The sequence below is a fragment of the Pristis pectinata genome, chromosome 21 (genome assembly GCF_009764475.1).
Source record: "Pristis pectinata isolate sPriPec2 chromosome 21, sPriPec2.1.pri, whole genome shotgun sequence".
In the NCBI taxonomy this organism is placed as follows: domain Eukaryota; kingdom Metazoa; phylum Chordata; class Chondrichthyes; order Rhinopristiformes; family Pristidae; genus Pristis; species Pristis pectinata.
In genome coordinates this window covers 16,201,827-16,225,962 of record NC_067425.1, presented here as the reverse complement: position 1 = coordinate 16,225,962, position 24,136 = coordinate 16,201,827, and the positions used below count along the sequence as shown (strand labels likewise).

The window sequence follows — 24,136 nt, the reverse complement described above, 5'->3', positions numbered from 1 at the left end:
AAGTTTAGCAGCTCTAAAGTGCATGCTATTAATTTATGGAATTTTTGGAAAATAGGGCATGGGGAAAGGATTTGTGGTTGGCTGCTGTGGAGGTTGAGTGAGGTGCAGGAATGTCATTGGCCCAGACTGTCCCGGGGAGTGGTGGGGGGTGGGGGGGGGAGCAGGTGGGGGGTGTCTAAAGAGCATGCAGAATGATTGGGGTGGAGTGGGATGGGACAGATGGATTAGCTCATGGGAGTAAGATGAAGTCTTAAAAGGGACCTACTTGAAGCAGGATCCAAGTGTTGAGTTCCATAGTGATGGACCAGGTTCTCCAACAACCCTACAAGTAGTGCAAAAGCACACTTCAAATATCTCGTGAAGGATAACTTCTGAATGAGTAGCCTGTGCCATTTGCAGACGAATTTTAAGTGAGTGACATCTCGTGTGTTGCGTGCTGTATGATGATACTGTAAACGCCTGGATGCCTCATACACATGTAAGACCCTCAACCAATTTGGCATCCTACAGGAAATGTGCAGCAAGTTTGGGATTTTGATTAAAATCTTTTGTGCCACACACTGAACCACTAAGCCATATGAAAGAATTTCTAGGCCATTTGAAGTCCACCAGCATCTGAAAATTTTAAAGGTAGCTCAGCACTGGGTTTTCAGCAGAATCTAAAGTCAAATCATGAACCTATCTTTTTGTTTCTTTTATGCTGACAATTCTACTGTGTATTTCAAACAATTTTGTTTTTACTTCTGAAATTACTAATGGCTGCTTGGACACAAACAGAAAACATTCCAGCTGTATGATGTTACAGAACAATGTTACCTCTTTTGAATATTGCATGAACATCTTAGATTCATAGAGTCACACAACAAGGACGCGGGCTCTTCGGCTCTCCAAGTCTGCCTGACCATCAAGCACCATTTACACTTATCGTACATTAATCCATTTTTATCCTCCTCACATTCCCATCAACTCCCCCAGATTCTACCGCTCACCAAAATACAAGTGGCAATTTGCAGTGGTCAATTAGCCTGAAATCTTCTGTTGCCTGATCATGATTTTCCAGGCTTCAACTCGATTAAACCCCTCAAGTAACAACTTTCATTTGTTGAAGGTGACATGATTTGACAAGAGTTGAAATATTTTTTAGAACGGAACCACAATGTGTATGAAGGCACAGCTTTCAATAACTTATAGCAGAATGATCAGTTCATGCCATTTAAGTGTTAGTCCTCTTTCTTGTAGATTGCAAATTGTTATTGCATTTTGTGTTTCATTATTCAAACAAAGTCACTCAGCCTATTAAAACTTGTAATTACTACATTCGTTTTCTCAAGGTTATAGTCAAGCAGGATCTGGGAAATAAGAAACATCATTGTTTTGTCAAATCAGCAAATACCTCTTATGAGTGCAACACCGTCCATTAAATCATGACCACGGTTGTATAAGAGGCACATCATACATTTTCAGCAAAAATTGTTTATTGCAGATATGATACTCTTTTATAAAAAGAAGACATGTTTGCAGTGTTTGTGTGTTTTTGGAGGTGGTTTGGTGTCTTAACTCATACAATTTATTTGTAAGAGGGAGAACTGGCTCATTGTGTTTTAGTCTCATTAATGTCTAAGCTTAGTTCCACTTTACTTGCAGGAATGGTTAGATAAAACCTTTGAATTTTTTCCTTTTCAGTATTCTCTGGATGTGGGATGTGAGGGGGTAGTAGTAATGGCAGGACGATAATCTGTTCTGCATGGGAAGAAATCACAATGGATAGATGATTGACATCATGGTTGACAATAGATACGATTTTGAGTGTGTCTGGCCTTTGGGTAGGGTGGGGAGTGGGTAATGTTGCAGGTTGCTGATGGTGTAGTCTCGATGAAGGAAAAGAAGGAAGGGTAGCTGGGTAGAGGGACCCCATTACAGTATCCTCACACCACACTCTGTACCAGCATGGTGCAGTATTGTTTGTGTTTCTGCAGATAGCTACAAGACCCAAGGAGATAAGTACACAGAGGATAATTGGCAAGAGGGGAGATGAATAAAAGAGAATATAGATGAAGAAAGTATACAATCAAACTCATAAACTAATAAGCAAAAGTGATATATGTTTACATGTATGTGAGTGGGATATATTAGGATAAAGTGCATGCCATAACCTGTAAATAATAATTGTTGGATAACTAAGTACATTGTAAATGCATGACCTATTGAGTTTGTATCAAATTACATTATTTTAAAAAGTATTCATGCAATATGACCTGAAAAAAGCATCGTCCTCTTCCTTAATTCAGGTTCAATAGGAAGACAATAATTAATTTCAATGCCTTTCAATAATCAGTACATTCTTTTAGTGTGTCTGGATATGTTAGCTCTGTAGTTTCAGGGAAATTGGAGCATTTTATCAGTAGGGGCTAGTGGGCCACCATATGATGTTGAGTATTTGTATGTTCCACCAAAACTTTTTTTTATTGTAATGTTTCTTTTTTTCACCAACACAGATTCTACTGAGAATAGAGAAATAGGTTTATTTTCCCTGGCTGTGCCTATTTTAGTCCCTCAGGTCCAGGTCTTCTAATGCACCATGGGAAGAAAGATAAAAATGCATCAATATCACCATTTTACATCTTATAACATTTTACATGTTAAAACAAGTGAATAAATACATAGTAAAATCTTCATAATTTAGATTGATTTTATCTACTAGAATGGCATTCTTTAACATTGAAGAATAATTATGTGGCTGTGTCTACAATGCACACAGAAATGTACAAGTACACCTATTACTTAACTTGAACTCACTGGACAAGCAGATTGATAGACGCAAGTGCGTTTTAGTCTTTATTCTTTGTTGGAGAGAAAAATTGTTCTCATAACTAGGCTTCGGAAAGGTTGTGTTCAATGATAGGTTTCAGAAAGCAAAGCTGATTTCTAAGAGTGGTGAGGGACAGAAGGACAAGAAGTGACGAGAAAGTGTCTAGAAGGCAAGGGGGCTTTTCTGTAGCAAGAATCGTCCATCTTTAAATTGAAACCTCATATTCCCGTGCCTCCTGAAAATCAAATAACATACAGCAGGGTATAGTGGTGTTTCCATGACAAAAGCACTAATGATAGGCATTATTAATGAAATCATTGAATACAGTATTGATTCGCACAAATGTGCCATCCCCACTCCACATCCCCTGATTGCCTGCCAGGATCTCCATGGTGACAATCAGTGATCCATTGTGAAACACAATTGTGCACCTGTAAATGGACACTTAATTTAAAGCATATTCTCCTCATTGCAATACTAACATAGGTAGAACAAATAATTCAGAAGAAATATTGCAAAAGAACAACATGCATGAAAGAGCTAATGGAAATGTAAAATTATGTGATGTTCACATGCACATCACTCACAAAGAAGAATGACATACCTCAAACCCAAAATCTCCTGAATTTGGCATGTCTGGACAAAAAAAGCTTTGAAACTTATAAATCTGTGCTTATGTAGTGCTCATCCAGTTGTTGGGAATCATACGTTTCTGCTGGAATTGTCTAGGGTTGTTGTCTCCATTTGACACCAGCTCTGGTGCAGAAAGGCGTGTGTCAACAGATATTGCCATGACAGCATCTATTGGACTATTTGCTTTTGTGTATTTGGTTGCTGGAAACAATGAACATTAAATACAGTGGCGTGGAGAATTGCTTTGCCGAACCCTGCAGCTGATTGGGTAGGCCTGTTATTGAGCTTCAGGCCTCACTTCATTCATACCAGAGCCCTGCAAATATTTTTCAGAAAATTCTCCCAGGCAACCTGCCAGTGGAAGTTTGGAATTTTAGGCTGTGTTGCCAGCAGTCAGCTACTAGCAAGTCATCAAGGGATTAATTATTTATTGGAGAACAGGATGTGACATTGCCGGCAATGCTGGCACTTATTGTCTATCCCTAATGTCCCCTGAGCTCTGGAAGTAATTAAGCATCAACCATGTTGATGGGTCTGGAGTCACGTATAAGCCAGACCAGATTTCCTTCCCTGAAAGACATTAGGAAAATTGATGAGTTTTACAACAATCCGGTTGTTTCAAAGTTACCGTTACTGAGATGAGAATTTTTCCTTTGTATTTCCACATTTAGTTAATTACTTGAATTTCCATTCCTAGCTACCATGGTGGCAGTCATATTCACAGCTCTGGATGAATGGTCCAGACCTCTCACTTGCAGACCAGTAGCTTAGCCATCATATTACCATACCACTTACTGGGAAGAGTTGAAGGTAGACAACTGGGAAATACAACGGCTGGGAAGGTGTGATTTTTATGAAAGAATTACCTTTATGGCAGCCTTCAGTCATGCTCTCTGGACTACTGGTCTGACCTGGATTTCCAGAGTGTAGCTGGCCCAATGATCGCAATGTTCAGTCTTCCTACTTTCCACAGGAGGCCTTAAAAAGAGTCCTTATTTACATTTGTAATGGATTTAATTCCTGTTGTGTGTTTAAAAAAACGTGAATTTGATCATTATCTGTTTTCATTATATTTAGTACCAGTTGACAACTTGATCAGCCATTGAAAGTATTTATAGTTATTTATTTACAATGGGAACTTGGTACACTTAGTAATAAGTGGCAGTACAAAACTTTAAAGGAAGTTTCACTTCGGATGTGATCCCATATAGGGCCTGGGCTCACAGGGTAAGTAGATCATGGCTGAAGAACTGTAGCACTAACGTTCACTGGGAGTGTAGGGTCATGTAATCACCCCTTAAAGGGGTATCAGGAAACATGATTAGGAAACTAAAAGACACATGCTTATATTTTAGGTGACAGCTGTAGCCCAGTTGATCTGAGTCCAAAGGCTGCAAATTTTAAAATCTTGGCTAGCACTCCAGTGCAGAGCAGAGGATGAACTGCCAACTTGGAGACGCAATTTTTCAGATGCAATAGCAAAGTCCAGTATGCGATCTGAGACTGAGAGGATCCGATAAATATTTTGAAGTTGATCATGGACGGTAACCATGGCCTCCTGGTTAACAACAATCCCTCAATTACATGACCACTTGTGCAAATTTCCCAAGTGCAAATTGTCAGCTGTATTTCCTGCAACAAATTGGTGACTATATTTTTGAAAAAAAGAGTTCTTTTTGAGAAGAAACACACTCTTCCCACTGGTTCCCCTCCCCACCTCCCTCCCTTTTATTCCATGCTCCACCGTCCTCTCCTATCAGATTCCATCATCTTCAGCCCTTTGTCACTTCCATCTATCACCTCCCAGCTTCCGACATCATTCCCACTCTCTCCCCTCCCTCATTTGCCTATTACCCCCCCCCTCACCTGGATCCACTTATCTCCTGCCAGCTCTTCTCTCTACCTTTTTATACTCTTTCTTTTCAGTTCAGATAAAGGGTCTCAACCTTAAACATCGACTGTCCATTTCCCTCCATAGGTGCTGCCTGACCCACTGAGTTCCACTGTGTGTTGCTCAAGTTCTTTTTGAAGACACAAGAGTCTACAGATGCTGGAATCTGGAGCAACAAACAATCTGCTGGAGGAACTCAGTGGGCTGAGCAGCATCTGCGTGGGGAAAAGGAATTGTTGACGTTTTGAGTCGAAACCCTGCATCAGAAGTCATGTGGGGTTTTGACCCAAAACACCGACAATTCCTTTCCCCCTCCGGATGCTGCCTGACCCACTGAGTTCCTCCAGTAGATAGTCTGAAGCGCTTTTTGAAGTTAAGGAGAACCCTAATGCCAGGCATAGAGGAAATGTGTGCTCATTATCAAACTGAAGTGCCATTTTTTTATGCTACAAAAATATAGGCATCCAAGATCATGTTGTTGAGGGATTGTTGTTAACTGGGGTAACTTCCAGGATCTACTTCAAAATATTCCTTGGAACCTCTTAGTCTCAAATCACATACTAGACTTTGCTGTTGCATTTGAAAAATTGCCTCTTCAAGTCAGCAGTTCATCCTCAGCACAGCACTGGAGTGTTAGCCAATATTTTTATTTTGTACTCGACCAATTAGGCTTCAGCTGCCACCTAAAACATAAGGAAGTGTCTAAGTTTCCTAATCATGTTTCCTGATACCCCTTTAGGGGTGATTACATGATCCTACACTCCCAGTAAACATTAGTGCTACAGTAGAGACACAAAAGACTGCAGATGTGGAACCTGGAGCAACACACAAAGCGCTGGAGGAACTCAGCAGGTCAGGCAGCATCCATGGAGGGAAATGGACAGTTGATGTTTTGGGTCAAGGTCCAGATGGAGGATCTCGACCCAAAACATCGACTGTCCATTTCCCTCCATAGATGCTACCTGACCTGCTGAGTTCCTCCATTGCTTTGTGTTCGTGCCACTATGTCTTATCCATGATCTTCTTACCTTGTGAGCCCAGGTCCTACATGGAACCACATCTGAGGAAGACTTACTTCAAAGATTTGTGCTGTCACTTATTACTAAGTGTACCAAAATCCCATTGTAAACAAATAGCTGTAAATACTATGAATGCCTGATCAAATTGTCAACTGGTACTAAATATAATGAAAACAGATACCCATCAAATTCACATTTTACTTAAACACAGAATTGAAATTAAATATAATTCTTTTCAATAAATAGTTAATGTGTCTTTTTAAACCAAATGGATTTCTGCTCATGTTAAAAAGCTTGGGTAGCAATTTATGCAAAACAAAAGCACTTGTGTTGCAGGAAGTGCAGGGAGTGAGATAACCTAAAAGATTTTTGAAGTGGATTAACATCATGACTGACAAGCTGCCTTTTAGTTTGAATAGTAAGGCCACCTGGTTATGTTGTTTTGACTTAGATAATTTCATTGCATTGTGTGGAGGGTACAAAAAGTATAAACTTACTGGAACAAACAATTGTTTTAAGACAAAGTACATTCATGCGAGTAGCCTGAAACAACAACTTACATTTATAGAGGACCTTTAATGTAGTGGACACATCCAGCAAAGATTTGAGAGAGCATTATGATACAAAAGATGAGTTTGACTCATGTTGAAACAAAAGCTAGAAAACCTGAACTCTATCGTTGTTCAGTCAGAGACCACAGAGACTGAATTCAGGTTTATGTCCTTTCACAGTTCGGAGGTGGGGCATGAGTCTAAAACATTAGCTGCTTGTTGTCCCCACCAAAACAACTTCAGCTTGATTGGCTTTCTTTCCAAATCTTAAGTGGATGACAATAACTCACGAGAAATAGTTCAGAAACTCATTGCTATAGCTTGAAACTACACTATGCCATGTAATGGTCAAAAAGTGGGACTTTGCAAATCTCTGTTTGACTTTTTCCCATTTCAGCCTCCTCTCTTTTGCTTTTATCTTCCATCTCCCTACAAGACAAATTGTCATCTTGTTGAGCAGGAGGAAAGTCTACCTGCTGCCAAATGTTTAGCTGCTTCTTTTTTGACTGATCATACTTTGAGGTTAATTAAATCCCCAACTTCTGTGAAGAGTTATTGAGCAAAATACTGGAATCCATTCTAAGGAACTGTTTAATCCTCCTTTCATTGAGGCACTGGTTAATCAGGGACAGTCAGCTTGGATTTGTTAAAGGAGGGTATGTCTGGACTGAACTCTTTGAGGAGGTAAGGAGGAGGATCAATAAGGGCAGTGCATTTGATGTAGTCTACATAAATTCTAGTCCCACATGTGGCTAGTCAAAAGAAGTACAAGTCCATGAGATTTAAGGGAGAGTGACAAATTGCCTCAGTGTCTGGAAGCAAAGGGTAATGGATAATGGGTGTTTTTGTGACTGTAAGGCTTGCTTACTAGTGGGATTCCACAAGACACTGTACTCAGTCCTTGCAGTTTGCAGATGATACAAAATTGGCCTGAGGAGGAAAGCTTTGGACCGTTGGAAGATATACGTGGTGTGGTAAATTCGGCAGAAGAGTGGACAATGGAATTTAATCCAGTGACGTTTGAGAGGGATGAAGGAAATGTACAATAAATGGGAGGATATTATGTGGTGTGAAAAAACAAAAAGACCTTGGAGTATGTATCCACAGATCCTTAAAGGTTGCAGGACACGTCAATAGATGTGCAAAACAGTAGACAGGATACTTTTCTTTATTAGCCGAGGCACAGAAATCAAGAGCAGGGAGACTATGCTAGAATTTATACCATGCTAGTTAGGCCACAGCTTGAGTACTACATGCAGTTCTGTTTACTACATTATAGGAAGTGACACAACAGAGGATGCAGATCAAAACAGAGATTGATGGATTTCATTCTATTAAGGGAATCAAGGGCTATAGGGATAGTCCTGAAAAATAGCCCTATATCCCTATGGTAGAAGATCTCCACGAGCATGATGAATGGTCAGATGGCCTACTCGGGCTTCTTATGAGGATGTTAGTTGTGGCTATGAGGAAAGGTTGGATGAGCTGCGCTGTAACTTTTAGAACAGATGAGGGTTAGGGGACACTTAATTGTAGTCTTAGATGGAGTAAATTAGAAGGAACCATTTCCCTTGGAAGTAGGTTTCAAACCAGGAGGCATAGATTTAACTTAGTTGGTCAGAAATATGAAAATATATTAAACATGCAAGTATGAGAAATCAGCAGAAATTTTTTTTCAACCAGAGGGTAGTATGGGCCTGGAACTCACTGCCTGGAGGAAAGGCACGGGCAGAAACTCTGATCACATTTAAATAGCACTTGGATGTGCTTTTGAAGAGCCTTCACCTGCAGGGCTATGGACCTCGTGCTGGAAAGTGGGATTGGACTGGGTAGCTGCTTTTTTTCTGGCATGGATGCAATGGGCCGAACAGCCCCAACATTTTCCATGATTTGAAGGATACTTGTGGAGCATTTTCTCCTACCACTTGGTGGTGTAATGGGTCAGTGTAGAAACATGCTGAGTGGGCAACCTAGTTCTGTAGCTTAAGGTGACAGATGATTTTGCACTAAAACTACCTGACGCTCTCTGGCCAGGCAACTATATGTTTGTAAATTCCTATGTCTTAAACTGGATGAAGTTACCACACACACCCACCCACACCCACACACCCACCCACCCACATCCCCCACACACCCATACACACACCCACACCCACACACATACCCACCCACTCCCCCCCACACACACACACACACACACACACACACACACACACACACACACACACACACACACACACACACACACACAGAGGCATTTTTCTACACAACTGTCATCCTTTTGCTTTAGGAGCCCCTGTCAAAAATACTGGGACACAACAACTGAAAGACAATAGTCAGGAAGACCTCAGTGATTTCTCCATCTCTACACTTCATGCCTTCAGAGGTAAATAACTAAATGCTAGCTTAAAACCCACATAGTTTGGTTCTTCAAACTCAAGCTGCTTTCAGTTGTATTGTAATAAAAACAAAAAGCTGGAAACAATTATTAAGCTCAGACAGCATCTGTGGAGAGATAAAAAGTATTCATGAAAGGTCAATGACCTTTCACCAAAACTGGAAGAATGAGAAAGCCAACATGTTTTAAGTTGCAGAGTGGGAGAGGATTGGAGGGAACAGAGGGAATGATTGTGAGAGGATGGAGACCGTGGTTGTCTAGTGACACAGATGTGGTTTCAGTTGTAATTTGTCGGATTTACCTCACTACAGTACTGCCCTATTGCCATTCTCTCCCTTCACATGAGAACCAACCCTACTTGCCTATCCTGACCTGCCTCTTGGAATTCCAACCTGTAGAGCATTAGAGTCAGAGAGTCATACAGCATCGGCCTTTTGGTCCTTTGAGTCCTACACTTATCCTATTTTATTCTCCCACCACCCCCCCCCCCCCCCCAATTCCCATCAACTTCCCCCAGATTTTACCACTCACCTACACTCTTGGGGCAATTTACAGCCCCCCAATTAACCTACCAACCCACACATCTTTGGGATGTAGGAGGAAACCCACGCAGTCACAATGAGAACGTGCGAACTCCACACAGACAGCAACAGAGGTCAGAATCGGAACTGGGTGGCTGGAGCTTTGAGGCAGCAGCTTAACTAACTGGTTCAATAAGCCATGCCTCCTGCTTGCCTTCTGACTTCTGGCCCTGTGGTCATGCTATTTAAGCAAGAGAGCAGGATTTAGTTGCTGACGATGGACTTCATTGCCAAAACGACGTTTCTTTGTGGGTGAATAAAGAGAATTTAAACACACTGTTGCTTAAAACTAGTTCACTGAGCTTCATGATCACAGGTTAAAAATGCACTGCCTTTTTTCCATCCTGTCTTGTTACCAAGATATTGAATAATTGTGTAAAACGATAGCATAAAAAATGAGCAGAGAAAAAGGAAAGGCACCAATGGGTTAAGACAGAGTTTCCTGGTTTTAATCCACTTAATCATCATGTTGACTTTCAATCTAAAGCAAAATACAAACCTGAAAACCTCCATACTTTCCCCATTATCCACTATTATTTAAGCCTGCTGTTGGACTAAGTATTAAAACACAGCTGGATGATGCATTACCAGCATGAGAAATGGCTAGATGTGCCTTCAACAGAAGGACAAACACAAAGCTTTTAACTTAAGTGTATTTTATGATTCCAGCACACACATTGGAAATTCGGTTGAGGTCCACTTGCTTGGTTTGCAGCCTGATTTATTTTCTCACCTGTGAAAATACAAAACTGCACAGGTTGCACATGACTGGCTGTGCCAAAGCTTACTACCTGCGAAGCTCAGTGTCAGCCGCATCACGTTCTCCTGCCCAAGCCCAACCCTCTAAACATGTATTTCAAGCTCTAGGACAAGAAATTATGCCATTCTCTCCCTCCACAGCATTACTTATGTACAGATCGAAGCATCTGACATTGAGGGGAAAAATTAATGGGTGTTGAGGTAGGGGCAGGAAGTCAGAAGTTGAGATGGAAGCCAATAGCACAGAGAGAACTTAGATGTTTTTGAACCATTACAAAGGGACAATGTAAAGCAACCTGAAGAAGAAATTTCTGACATAAGAGAATAACGATTGAATAGCATAACCAATGTTAGAGCATAAAGTGTGGAGAATGTTTCCAATGCTGTGGTTAGTAATGTTAAAACTTGCATTTGCAATGCTACAGCACCACAACATTTAGAGTTCATGTGTTCAATGCCATTTTCCGATGGATGAAATCTGATGTTAAATAGGTATCAGGACCACTCATCATATCATGGGTGGTCCTGACATCAGGAGCTGGTAAGTGCCATTGTTTGGTAGCAGTCTGCCTGCACATCTAAAATGTAATTTTGGTTCTGTGACCTTTTGTTATTAACCTTGAATTTGGACTGTGGTTTGGGCTGTTAGTGCTGTGATCTTGAAGCTGGCTTCTGGCACTTTGATCCAGATTTCTAAAAGTGACAGCATGCTTCTTCACTATCTGTTTCAAAATCAGAAAAGAAATGATGATGCTCTGTGCAGCAAATGAGTCCTGCAGAAAGCAAACTGGTGAACTGTGAAGGTGAACTGAGAGACAACAGAGATGACGTGGCCTGATATATGCTGTTTTATTGTAAATTTCAATAGAAGGGATTATCCTTCTAGGACTTACCTGCTCCGATGAGCATCAACATATTAACTAGTTGCCAATATTGTAAGAGGCTGATAAACTTGTCAGTGGAAGATCAGCTTAACAAGAGTATAACATAAAGCAATATTATCCCAGGGATGTTCAATCATGCTACAGTCTTGTGTATAAAAATTCAATGAGAACCATGGAAATTTAACAGCACAGAAGGAGGCCATTTGGCCCATTACTTTTGTGCCAGCTCTTTGCTGGAGCAATTCAAAACTAATTCCACTGCATAGTGAGACCACAATTGTTATAGTGAAGGAGCATACCACTTGTGGCATCACTAAAGTCTGTTTTGTCAGTCTGGTCTTTCATATAACATCAATATATGATATTGCTGGATCTTCCAGAAGGTATTCTCGAATTACCATCACGGAGACACTAAAAGGTCATGATTGTTAAACAGAAGTGACTGGACTGAATGACTGAATGACCCTCCTGAAATGGGGCTGCTTATATTATTGACAACTTGGCATTGTTTTTATTCAAATCAGTCTGACCGGAGGCATTTTCCCAACCATCAGTAAGGGGCAGTTGTGACTGCTTCAGTAGCATGAAAATGAAACACTGACAAGGAAATGGAGCGATAGCTGGTTCAGGATTAAACTGTTTACATTTGACAACCACAACTAATGGCTGAAATGTGTGACTGGAACCAAAAAAACATCTGAGCTGGCTAAGGCCAGAGCCAACAATTTGTTTTTTGATTGATGTAATTGAAATTGACTTTGGATCAAAAATCTGGTAAAGTTTGAGCCAAATTCCTGTCCAGTCAGGAGTCAGCCCAGTGTAGCCTGTGTCAATCTATTTGACTCCTTTTGTTGTCCTGTTGAATCAGACTCCACAGTCAAATGAGATGACAACACGAGTAAAAGATTATGTTTGTCTCGTGATCTATCTTATAGTGTAAATGGCAATCACTGCATGTAATAGGTAAGCTCACAGGACACCAAAGAGTAAATGCTGTTGGCTGTGAGTTAATTCTGGGCAGCAGTGAGCTTTTAACTTCTGCTTGACCACTGCACCAGAAAACGATGCCAGGAATATTTCACAATCTGTCTCCAGCTAGTCCATAATGAAAAACTGAAGATGAATAAGAAATAAGAAACAGTAAACAAAATGAACAGATGCCACACACTTTAATGACGAATTAGTATTCAGCGATAGTTACGAGAGATCATATTGATCAGCGACCACACAATCCACTTTGGTGCAGTTTTCTTTATACAATTAAGCTGGGAGTAAATCAGTGAGCATATTGCATAATCCTTGAATTTGACAGTCATTAGATATTTATAATGTTAATGTTTTTAATATTCAAACTGGCATTGTCATTGCAATTAAAGCTGTTGGACTGAATATAAAGATACTCCATTGGTCATTTGCTATTACGTATTTTATCTGTGCCTCACAAAGAAAATAATGCTGAATATGTAAGTAGAATATATGGACTAAGCAGCAATAACGTCAGTATCTTTTGGTCAATATTATTTGTATCTGAGAGCTTCATTAGCCAGCCATTGTGGTTTGAGAAATAATAGTCATTTTGAACAAGTGGAGAATGGATTCAAAATGCAGTACTATCTTCCACAGGGTCTGGTTGTGCATAATACTATAAATAAAGATTCAATACCAGCTCTATTTGCAAATTAGTGAAAGTCTAAAATTATAGAAATATTTATTTTATCTTTAATTGGGGTTCAGATGGATGCAGGAGTCACTGCTTTAATATTTTGGTTTTGGACTAATTAAGATGGTGCTGGTCATTTTATTCTTTGACCCTGCACTAAATATCAGGTCAAAACCTTTTAAGATCCCAGTTCATACCTGTGGGCTTTGCACATCGTGATGGGCTTATTGAAAAATGCTGGGTTGTCCATTAAATCCACTGGAATGGTATCTGAGAAAATTTCTTCCATGGAATACAATTTTCTGCCCAGAGTTAAGGGTGCAAATGGCATATTTCAATCAGGAATAATACTACTTCCTCTCTATAACCAGATGGCAAGGCTGCCAGCTCACCATGTGGTCTCCTTTTTCCATGTGGAAGGTATTAAGTAGCTGTAGCCTCAGCCCCACTGAGGTATTCTGTCACGGACAATCTAGAAGATTGACGTATTCTGTCATGGAGTCTAGAAGATGACGGGTAATCTTATTGAAACGTATAAAATCTAAAGGGGACATGACAGGGTAGCTGTGGGAAATGTTTCCACTAGTGGCAGTATCTTGACAAGGGGACATAGGTACAAATGAAGAAGGTGGTCATTTAAAACTGAGGCATGTATGAACCTCTCACAGACAATGGTTACTTTCTGGAAATCTCTAGTGAAAGCTGGATCATTGGAGGTAAAGAGGAGGCAGATACATTTTTGAAAGCTCAGCGAATTGAGGCTATGAGGAACTGGCATTGTAGAGGAGTTGAGGCCAGCACAGATCAGCCGTTGTATACTGGTGCAGGCTTGAGCTGCCTAGTGATCAACAACTCATCCTATTTTCTGGTGTTCTTGTGTACGCAGGGGTGATTGGGATAAATGATTTTGGGCAATGTCAGCAATCAAATTATTAATGTGCTTGAATGAAGTTTAATTTGTTTAATCATTAACTGAGGCAAGGACCCAATTATTTTCAACATGTTAAAGAGTCCGTAAAGAGGGATTAGGAATTAATTTATTAAAAATGGGTATACAGAGGCCATTCCTTCTTGACATATGAAAGATGGGTTGATTTTGTTTTGGGTGCAGACTGGTTGGATCGCACTGTCACCTCATGTTGGTGGAATGTTGGATCAGTTTGTGTTGCCAGAACATTATGCCCATTGAGAGGCTGCACAGCAATTGGAGGGGAGTGCTATGTAATGTAGTAGAGGCTGCGCATTGTACTTGATTCTGGAAGTGAGATCCAATGGATGCTACTACTCTGCACATTTAGTGGGGGCTACCAAGGTCGAATTTTTCAACTGTGGAGCAAAACCCTCAGTAATCAGGTAAGGGCAGGAATGTATGATCATCAGGGCGGGGGATGATCAGATTGTAAGTGTGATTAGAGCAATATTCAAATGGCTTCTATCAATTCCCTTGGAGATGCTGGTTGAATGCCCTCTGACCTTGTGGAAGGCTCCAACCTAGGTCATTGGACATGCACTTAAATAGAGTAATAAGGCTCTCTCCTGTATTGAGTGTGAATACCAGTTGGCAGGTGGAACAAGGCTCCAGCTGAGACTTGAGTGACAAAGCAGCAGTGAGCTTTATTCCGCTTTAGTTACGCTATGCTGCATTTATGGTGAAAAGTGGTTAAAAATCTCCTGATGTGCAAGTGCAGCTGATTCAAATGTAAAATGCCCAGCAATAATTTTAATGATGTACCTTTGGTGAAGAGCATACAATACACCACTGTGGTTCCTGGCAGTGAGGAGAGGGGAGAAGGTGGGTTGTGAGAGATGTGGGCTGGAAATTGTCATCCCCAGCCCTTTAATTTGTTCAGCAATCTGCAAGGTGAGAAATTTGCCTTCTCCTTGGTGAGAATAAGGAGGCTAAACCTCCTAAAAATCCTTTTATATCCCAGAGATTTGCTGGTTGCTAGATTAATTAGCCACCGTAAATTCTCTCCGTGTAGCTGGGTGGTATTGGAGAATTGGGGAGAGGAATTAATGGGCGCATGAGAGGAAATAAGTGCAGGAATGAGATTAATGAGGATGTTGTAAGAGCGAACATAGACTTGATGAGCCAAACAGTCTCCTTCTATAACATCAGGGAATATGAAAGTATGGAACATAAAGAAGTTAGGAGTCACTAACGGAAAGGTTTAGTAATGCCAAAAAATCTTACATATTAGAGAATGTGTAAAATACCTAACCTTTGTGTAATGAAGACAAATTCAATAAGCTTCCCTCTCCATTCACCAGGGGTAGCAAAAGAATTGGCATGAATTCCAGGTGCTACTCCTTGCTTTATACTGCTCAGATTAGTGAACAAAGGAAACTAGGGCCTTTCTTTCTGAAAGAGTATCTGTGAAATATTTTACAGCACTGTGAAGTCCTGGACCACAGGGTGTATTGTACGATTATTTTAACAGGGAAAAATGCTGAGATTGAGGATCAAACACTTCTTAAATTGAAGTGAACAGGGCAAGGGCCTCAGGCCCAAGCTGGATAAGAACAATATGAGCTAAATCATAAAGTATTGAACAGGTGATCACAGCCTGCTGCTTTCAAGGACTTTAACCTGGGATGCCAGTATTTGATGACAATTCCCTGAGGTCAATTATAAAGCATCAAGTTCGGTTGGCTTGCAGGAAGTTTATTAAGAGCCTAAAAGTGTTCATCAGTCCTCCAGTAATCAGCAGATACTCCAGAATTATCAAAATGTTGGAAACCACATCTGCACTCTTCTTGAAAATAGTCGGAATTTATTTGAGTAGCTTTGGACACAAGTTATTCATTATTTACTGATGACACAGGCTCTGTTTGCAAGATCGCCAGTACATCAGCTGCTTCTGTTTCCCTCTGAGGCAGCTGCTGTTTACAGGACTCGGAGAAAGCTGTGAGTCCAATCAACTCAGTTGTGTGGCCCAATAAAGATTGGATTTCCATTTCAGGTCTTTCAAACGTTATCGAGAGTGATGGGCTTTTGAATCACCCAACACGCTTTTAATGTACGTTCTTACTCAGTTATACAGTAATATTGCTTCAGTATCCCAAGATCCAGAGGCACGGATCCATACTAACATTTCCACCTTACGTAATCAATCCTGAAGCAATACATACCCAGAGATGCTGGCAAGAATATAAATACAAACATTCTAACTTACACAGGATTCTTTTTTTCTGCAGTCTTCTAATAAAATAACATGCTTTCAAACAGAAAACTAAAAGGAAAATAGACATCAAACATGTCACACCGAAACCGAACCAAAACTTAAGACTGAAAATAAATTAGGATGGTGATGATCTTTAAATATATAATACAACACACTTGTGAGACGACATGGGATGGTGTCAGTACAGTTTCATGCCAATGAAATGCAGCCAATGAGAGGACGGCAGTGATGTGATGGAAGCTGCTCAGGTTAGGACAGGTGCACTTTCAGGATCCAAGTCCCTCAGCTGGAGGGGCTCATTACTTACTCCAGTCTCATATATGGGATTGTCAAAGGCTGATTCCACAGTGATGTGATTGTAGGGATGAGGACCAGCCAGTGGCAGCCTTAATGTTGACTTTCCCTGGAACCTGGGAAGAGAAACGAATTGGAAATCAAGTTGCCTCAGGTTTGGTCAAATCTTTTCACAGATGGAAGAAGGAAGATCTGTCAGGCAGAAGTTGCAAATACTCAAACTGAATGCTGGTACATCTTTAAACTCCAAATACAACCAACAACTTTCATTTATGTAGCACCATTAAAACAAGACCCTGTCCACTCCTTCCTGTGGATATAAAAGATCCCAGGGAATTATTCTGAAGAAGAAGAGGGGATTTATCCCTGGTGTCCTGCCCAATATTTCACCCTCAATAAACAATACTAAAAACAGATAACTTGGTTCTTGTCATACGATCTTGCTATTGCAGAAAATGGCTGCTGTATTTCCAGAAACAGGGAAAATGACAATACTTCTAAAAAGTATTTCATTGACCATGAAGAGCTTTGGGACATTCTGAAAGGGAGGTGAAAGATCCTATACAATGGAAGTTTTCTCAAGGCATTATCAATCTAAACTTGGCACCAAGCTCTATGAGGATTCTATAAATTCTGCCAATTAAGCCTTAGTTGGCTCAAGGCAACATTTAAAATTTACTAAATGTTAAAAAGATATCTAATTTCCTAAAAACTTAACAAAAATGCACCAATAAGTTTGTAAACAGTTCTGTAAGGGATTTAAAAGTTCCTTTTGGCTCTTCACGGATTTTGAACAAGGCGCTCTTTTAAATGTAGCACGTTAGCGCCCAGGTACAATATGTGCCAGAGATCAGATTTGGGCACACCTGACCATTTGCTGTGGTCCTGAACTCTCCACCGAGTCCAGGGTGTTTGATGGCGTATATATAGGATCCCCAACATCTGGGTCATGTCCTCATCTTGCCAGGATCCCCACCATCCAGGCCATGACCTCTTCTCACTGCTACTATCAAGCAGGAGGTATCAAGCCTGAGATCCCACACCACCTGGTTCAGGAACAGCAACTTTCCTGCAACCATCAGGTTCTTAAACTGACCTGCAAAACCCTAAACCTACCTCAGTAATGGAACAATACGGACCACCCCTTGCACTACCATGGACTTGTCTCTGATTTGTCTTTTTTTTTGCACTAAGGTCTTGTTTTTGCACAGTTCTTTTTCCTCTCTCTCTTCACTGCCTTGTATAACCTACGTATAATTTATATTCTGTATGTCATTTGTACCTGCATTTACCTGTACCTAATTTTCATTGTACCTGTACCTCACTGTAATTGTGCGCATGACAATAAACTTGACTTGACTATTGACCTAAAAGGCTGGATTCACTTTGTATCTGGCCCCAGCTTTACAGCATCTGCAGCTGGTACATCCAGTGTCACCCCATTCATTGGACTGGGGTCACCAAGTGAAAGTAAGTGGCTTGTTTATTGTTATTTTAATTAATATCAATAATTTAAATTAATTTACATGAGTTGAATGTAGGTTTAAACAACCTTTTAAGATTTTCATCAATATTTTAAAATTATTTAAATATATTTCAACTGTTCCTAAATGTTTGTTTCTTTCTTTGATTTGGTTTTCCTTGTAGTGTAGAGCAATGAGAATGGCTCCAGGGTCAGTGGTGTGTTCAGCTTGTGAGATGTGGGAGATCTGGGAGACATCCAGTCTCCCTGATAACTACATCTGCACCAGGTGCATCCAGCTGCAGCTCCTTACAGACTGTGTTAGAGAACTGGAGCTGCAGCTGGATGACCTTCAGCTCCTATGGGATACCGAGGAGTACATAGACAAGAGCTACAGGGAGGCAGTCACTCCGAGGCTGCAGGAGGCAGGTAGCTGGGTGACTGTCAGGAGAAGGACGGAGAGTAGGCAGGTAGTGCAGAGTACCCCTGTGGCCGTGCTGTAGTGTTCTATGCTCTATGTTTGTGATCAGCACAAGCTGTCAGATGGCCATTGGGGTGGTTCAGGGGGGGAACCTCAGCTTGCGTGGCCTCTAGCCCTAGTCACTGAATATAGACTGCTCTACCTCATGGAATGGCAGCAGCATCAAGGCCAAGAGGGAGCTGGGAGCCAAGTGGCCACAGACAGTCAGGGTGACAGTCAGTGCTGAATGCCAGCGGTGGACTGGGTCCAGGGCATCTAGTCCATTGTTCTTAAATAAAGCTCAGGTGTCACCACCAAGATGAAGGTGAAGTTCATTCAGGGCTGGAAATTTGTGCCACTTGTTAAGTCAGGAGCATATTTTAAGGTGGAGGTATCCCACTATTAATAAATTGGAAGAATATCCCCATTAAAACTTTCACAAAATTAAGAGACACATGCTGGATTTCCGAGTAATGAACTCTGTCCATTCAGAAAATACTTTGCCATAACAATGTGAAAATAATGAATGGGCTTAGCATTAAGCAAAATGCAACTAGTCAAGCAAATTTGGAAGCTGTCTTCCAACAGTTTTTCAACAGAATTACTCTTTACAATCTTCACTTTTTCTAGCTTTTATTTAAATTCACCAAGCAGCCTTAGAAGCTTTGTCTGCTTTTCCTTTTCTGTAATCACTTACTTTGTGAAGTAGAAATAGATTCCACCAATGAGCAGAGCCACGACAATCATGGGGATAAATACTGCGATGGCAATCTTACTTCCTTCCATCTGGTTCACAGATGCTGCTGCCTTGGCCACTGCAAGAGAAGTAGTTGTGAAGAAATATGCATCCCCGAATGGTCACATACACCACTGTCACACTGTGAGGTTTACAGTGGGAGAGGTTGGAAGAGAATCTCCCAGGTCTACCAAATCTAGCCAAGTGAAGAATTCAAAGTTGGCTTCAAAACTGGATATACACTGATACATCTTCTCCCTCAAATGAGCCTTGGTTCCATGAAGTTAAAACTTTACAGCGCAGGAGGAGGTCATTTAAAAAAGCTTATCACTTAGTTCATGTCCCTGTTTTATTATCATTCCTTTTAATTTCCTTTTTAAGTTTCATTTATTTGCCTCCTATTTTATGAGCTGTTGTGGATTAAGGTTATGGGCAGTACTGCTTTGAGTAGGGTACTGCACATCCTAACAATCCATGATGGAAACCAAAGTCTCCTGGTCCCTTGTTCCCATTCTTCACTGATAATATTTTGCCCTTCCAGTTACCGATTCATTGATCACTAGAAATCACTTTTTGTGGAATAATTTTAGGAAAAGTCACAATTCTGAACACTTCTATTGGTTTTCCTCTTCATCTCATTTGTACCAGTAAAAATAACCTCTCACTCAATATAAGCTTGCTTATCATCTTCGCAAACACTTGTGTTCCCTCTCCATTATTTTTCCAAAATAAGACTTGGCGTACCTGGAATTTGCACAAAAGAAATCTGATCGAAATCAGTGGACAGATTGCCTTTAGGAAAGTGGTCAAGTTGTCCGATGGAACTCGTTCTGCTGAATTTCCACTTATACTAGAATCATACCAACAAGTGGTGAAAAATATACTCAACTTCATTCAAACTCTTAATTGTGAAGTACAAGCACTCACACCTTACACAGTATGTTACCCATCAAGTCAAGAGGTGATCACTCTCAGTCAGACTTGTGGCTTCCCCTTTGTTCTCTGAGTCCCAGACTCGGGATCTCTCCTTGTGAATGTTGGTCCTAACGTCTCTCTGCAATATCAGGTTCTTGAGCTGTTCCCAGGTTCAGTAAGTAGTTAAATGTTGTTTCTAAGACCCACCTCCCTTCTATTCCTTCAGTTTTCCTCCAATGGGACGGTACCACATCAATTGTCCTGTCCTCATCTCTGCCCTTTCTGTAGAAATGCCTCATCTTTCTTTCAATGTGCATCTGAGACTCTCAGGATTTCAATACCTTAATCACAAGTCTTCTTCAATTTTCTTTTCCACCAAGAAAATCATTAATTTCCCCAAATTCTTTCCAATTAACTGGGAGATCAAAGTCTGGAAAAAAATCTCTGCTCATTTACCCGGAACACTTTCCTATAGAATTATTTTAAAGCTCTTACATTTAAAGAAGGAGGGAGTGTGAATATGACATTTTTGACACTTTCTGGCTCGTGTCCGTTCCCCTTCATGTTGCATATGGAGTCAACAAAGGAGGGCTGAGGAGTCTAAAGTAAGTGTATGTTCTAATGATGGACCATTTATTATTGAGTTGTTCAGAAGTCCCCTTCCTGTCATTGAAAGACTCCTGGTGATATATTTCTTTGGGACCAGTCAGTTCCACAATGTGCAGGCTTAGTTCAAGTAGAATTTGTTCAGTATAAACATTATTTTCTCTTTCCTATTTCAACCAGCAGCACTTTTCATGACTCCCAAAAGCAGGTCATGGGCTACAATGATTTGTGACTGGTCTAAATCAGTAGTTGATCTTTTGAACGACATGTGGCAATAGTCACCACCAAAAAACACTCAATGCAGATTTGCAAGTAAATCAGCAGGAGATTCTATAGACCATAAATTGCTGAGAGTACAACACATTACTGGCAATCACATATTCCCTGGAGCTTCAAGTGCAGTAAAAGGAACATAGATTAGAGGTTCCATTTCCAATCTAGGTTTAAAGCATTTGTTTGTCAAAGTAGCACAATCGATCCAGTGCTTCATTTTTGAATCTCTATTGGAAACATGATGCACAATCCTCCTAAATGGGGTATCTGGTAAGGGGCCGTTTTATGAATTCACATTCCCAAAACACAAGGGGTTTGTGAAGGATCTTCAAGGTGATCATTTTTGGAGGAGAATTTTAAGATGGATGCATGTTCATCACCTGTGTATCCTCAGCTGGCAGGAGCATGTTCTCCCACTGCACCGACCACTGGTCGTGCTCCTCCCAGCACAGCTTCACCAGCAAGAAGCAAGTATCAGGAAGGTGGATCTGTGTCTCCAGCTTCTTTTCCATTAGCTCAGCTGTAATTGATGGAAAATTGTGGGTGGAACTAAGATTCAGAGCTGCGTGTGTGCAACCTTTAACATTATCAACTGAAAGCAATGACCTGGACTAACTATTTGGGGTTAGTAATGTACATTTTGGAGTTTGAGCTCTGAGGCATTCCAAGTTAGAAGGATCTGTCACCTTCAATGCCTGTGCAGGGAACAAAGGATAAAGGTGGGCACAGGGAGCACATGGCAGGAAGTTTTACTTATCACAACAAAGTTTAAAATTAACACCAGCAATAATATAAGTTCAGAAACTCTCAGTTGCCTGTTTTACCTTCCAGTGGCACCCTGTGAGTTATGTGACTTCATTCGAGAAAAATATTTTAATAATTCGTGAATGATTGGTTTAATTTGAAGATTCATAAGTCCAAGTATTAATAAGTAACTCATTTATTAGTCGAGACGTGGGTCCTATTTGAATGGATCACAAATGAACATGAGTTGACATGGTATTCTGGTCTAGAATTTTGCTGCTTCCTCCCTACCGAAGAAGCAGAATTCTCCATCAGAATGCAGTGCCAAATGATGTTCCGTTGTGACTCTACACAGGTCAAGCCTTTGAACTTGTGATCCGGACCATAGAATGGTTCTGCTCAAATAACAGATACCTGGAAGATTCATCTACCAACATTCATGTCTTTGGGATATAAAACCAATTGATGCTTTTCCTAGTTAGTGATGGGGGAGTTAGGGATGGTAATGGGGCTCAGTTACTCATAACAGAAGCATCCAGTGGATTAATTTGTTCTCAAAATATGGGCAACACTGTCAAAGCATTCTCATGGAAGACACTGCCTTGCATATTCTCTTACCTTCAAGTCTTCGTTCATTGAAGTACTCATCATAAGTAACTGAAATAAAAATCAGATGGATATAATTTTAAGGAGCAATGCACAGACAGTTGGGCCAACGTTATAGTGACCAAATAAGTCCCAGTTCTTCTAGTCTCCCAAACAGTTGCTGCTCGTCCACTGAATTCCTCCAGCAGTTTGTTTATTTTTGCTCCAGATTCCTGCATCTGCAGTCTCTTGTGTCCCCAGTTCTTCTATGTGGGACTTAGGGATTCTTACCAGCACTCTAAAATTAAACCTTGTGAGCTCGGCTGTTTGTTCTTTTCAGTTTTATTCGACAAGGAACAAAATCACTCCCTTGAAAGCCGATATAATATATTAGCATATTTTGACTGACAGAACCATGTGTCAGCAATAAACGTCAAACACACAAAACGTAAACTTTTGTGTATTTTGCTTCAAAATGCTGATATAGGTGATTGATTAATCCTGTTTATTTGTGGAATGTGCTTGGCAGTTGTGAAAAAGGCTGGATGAGTAAAACCAGCCAGAAATGGAGCAGAAGTAAAAGGTGATTGCGGATACATTAAAAATAAATTAAGATTTGATTAAGAAAATAACTAAGGTAAAGCTGGAGTAGTTTGCTAATCTGGATTCAAGGGCTGAAAGTTTATGCATCCCAAGTGAATTTTAATAACTGAAGATATCTGATTTTGATGAACTAACATGCATGAAGGATCTCCAAACCAAATAAAAAATAGAAACAAAAAAAGATCAAAGCCTTGGTAATAACCAACAGATTGGCAGATCTCAGACAAGTTTTAACAGGATATTTAACTTAATAATCATTTCCACTTTTCTGTTAAACACAAGACACAGCAATAGGTTTGACTTTGAACTTTGAACGACTGCTCACACATTTGTACCTAAGAGTGACAGAACACACGTTGCTGAACACTCTCCAGCACTTTGAGCTCCCAGTTGTACTTGAAGTATCAGAGGAGAGCCCTGTGGGAAATGCATTGAAGCAGGGTAGACTGGACCCTGTGTGATTAGCAGTCAATACCCATAACTTCTTTATAACTGGAGGTGTGGTAAAGCATGAGCACCTGCCTTATACTGCAAATCAGAGAACACAATCAAACCATGCAGCGTGAATAAGATGCTTAAACATCTATCAACAATTATCCATAAAATCAAGAGCTTTGCTGAAAAATGGCTTAAATCTGCATATCAGGAACTCCAAATATTACCTTTGCAGAATGGAGGTGGATTGCTCCACTCTGAGGGGTGTCCTGGAAGGCATTTGATGTTAGCTTCACCTACTAGCTCATAGCCATCATAACAGGCAAACCTCAAGATCTCCCCTGCTTGGTACAGCCTCTTCTCTGTAGTCTGATAACCATTGTCTGGTTCCCCAGGATTGTGGCAAGGTTCAAATACCTCCGCTGCAAAAAGTAATACACTTTTAATCAGAGGGAAAAAGCATTTCAGAACATTTAGGATGCACGTGATGTAAGATGTTAAGTGAGAATTGATGAACCAGGATGAAATACAGAGCCAGCAACATGGGCAGTTTCATTGACCATTGTGGTAATGTGTAAAATGCCACCTGCAGTCAGGCAGCTCCTTGGCATTAGATAGAATGGCCTGAGACAAGCATTATGTGTCGGAGGCAT

General features: G+C 40.6%; 1 protein-coding gene across 1 annotated transcript in view; it reads right to left on the bottom strand.

Annotated features, from left to right (window-relative positions):
* Positions 1-310: 310 nt before the first annotated feature.
* Positions 311-24,136, bottom strand: part of sez6b (seizure related 6 homolog b) — a 677,849-nt gene continuing 654,023 nt past the window's right edge. Inside the window, 5 exon segments of the mRNA XM_052035955.1 lie at positions 311-3,044; positions 16,678-16,780; positions 19,284-19,401; positions 22,479-22,517; positions 23,711-23,905. Coding sequence (XP_051891915.1) covers positions 3,015-3,044; positions 16,678-16,780; positions 19,284-19,401; positions 22,479-22,517; positions 23,711-23,905 — 485 coding nt within the window. The 3' untranslated portion in view covers positions 311-3,014.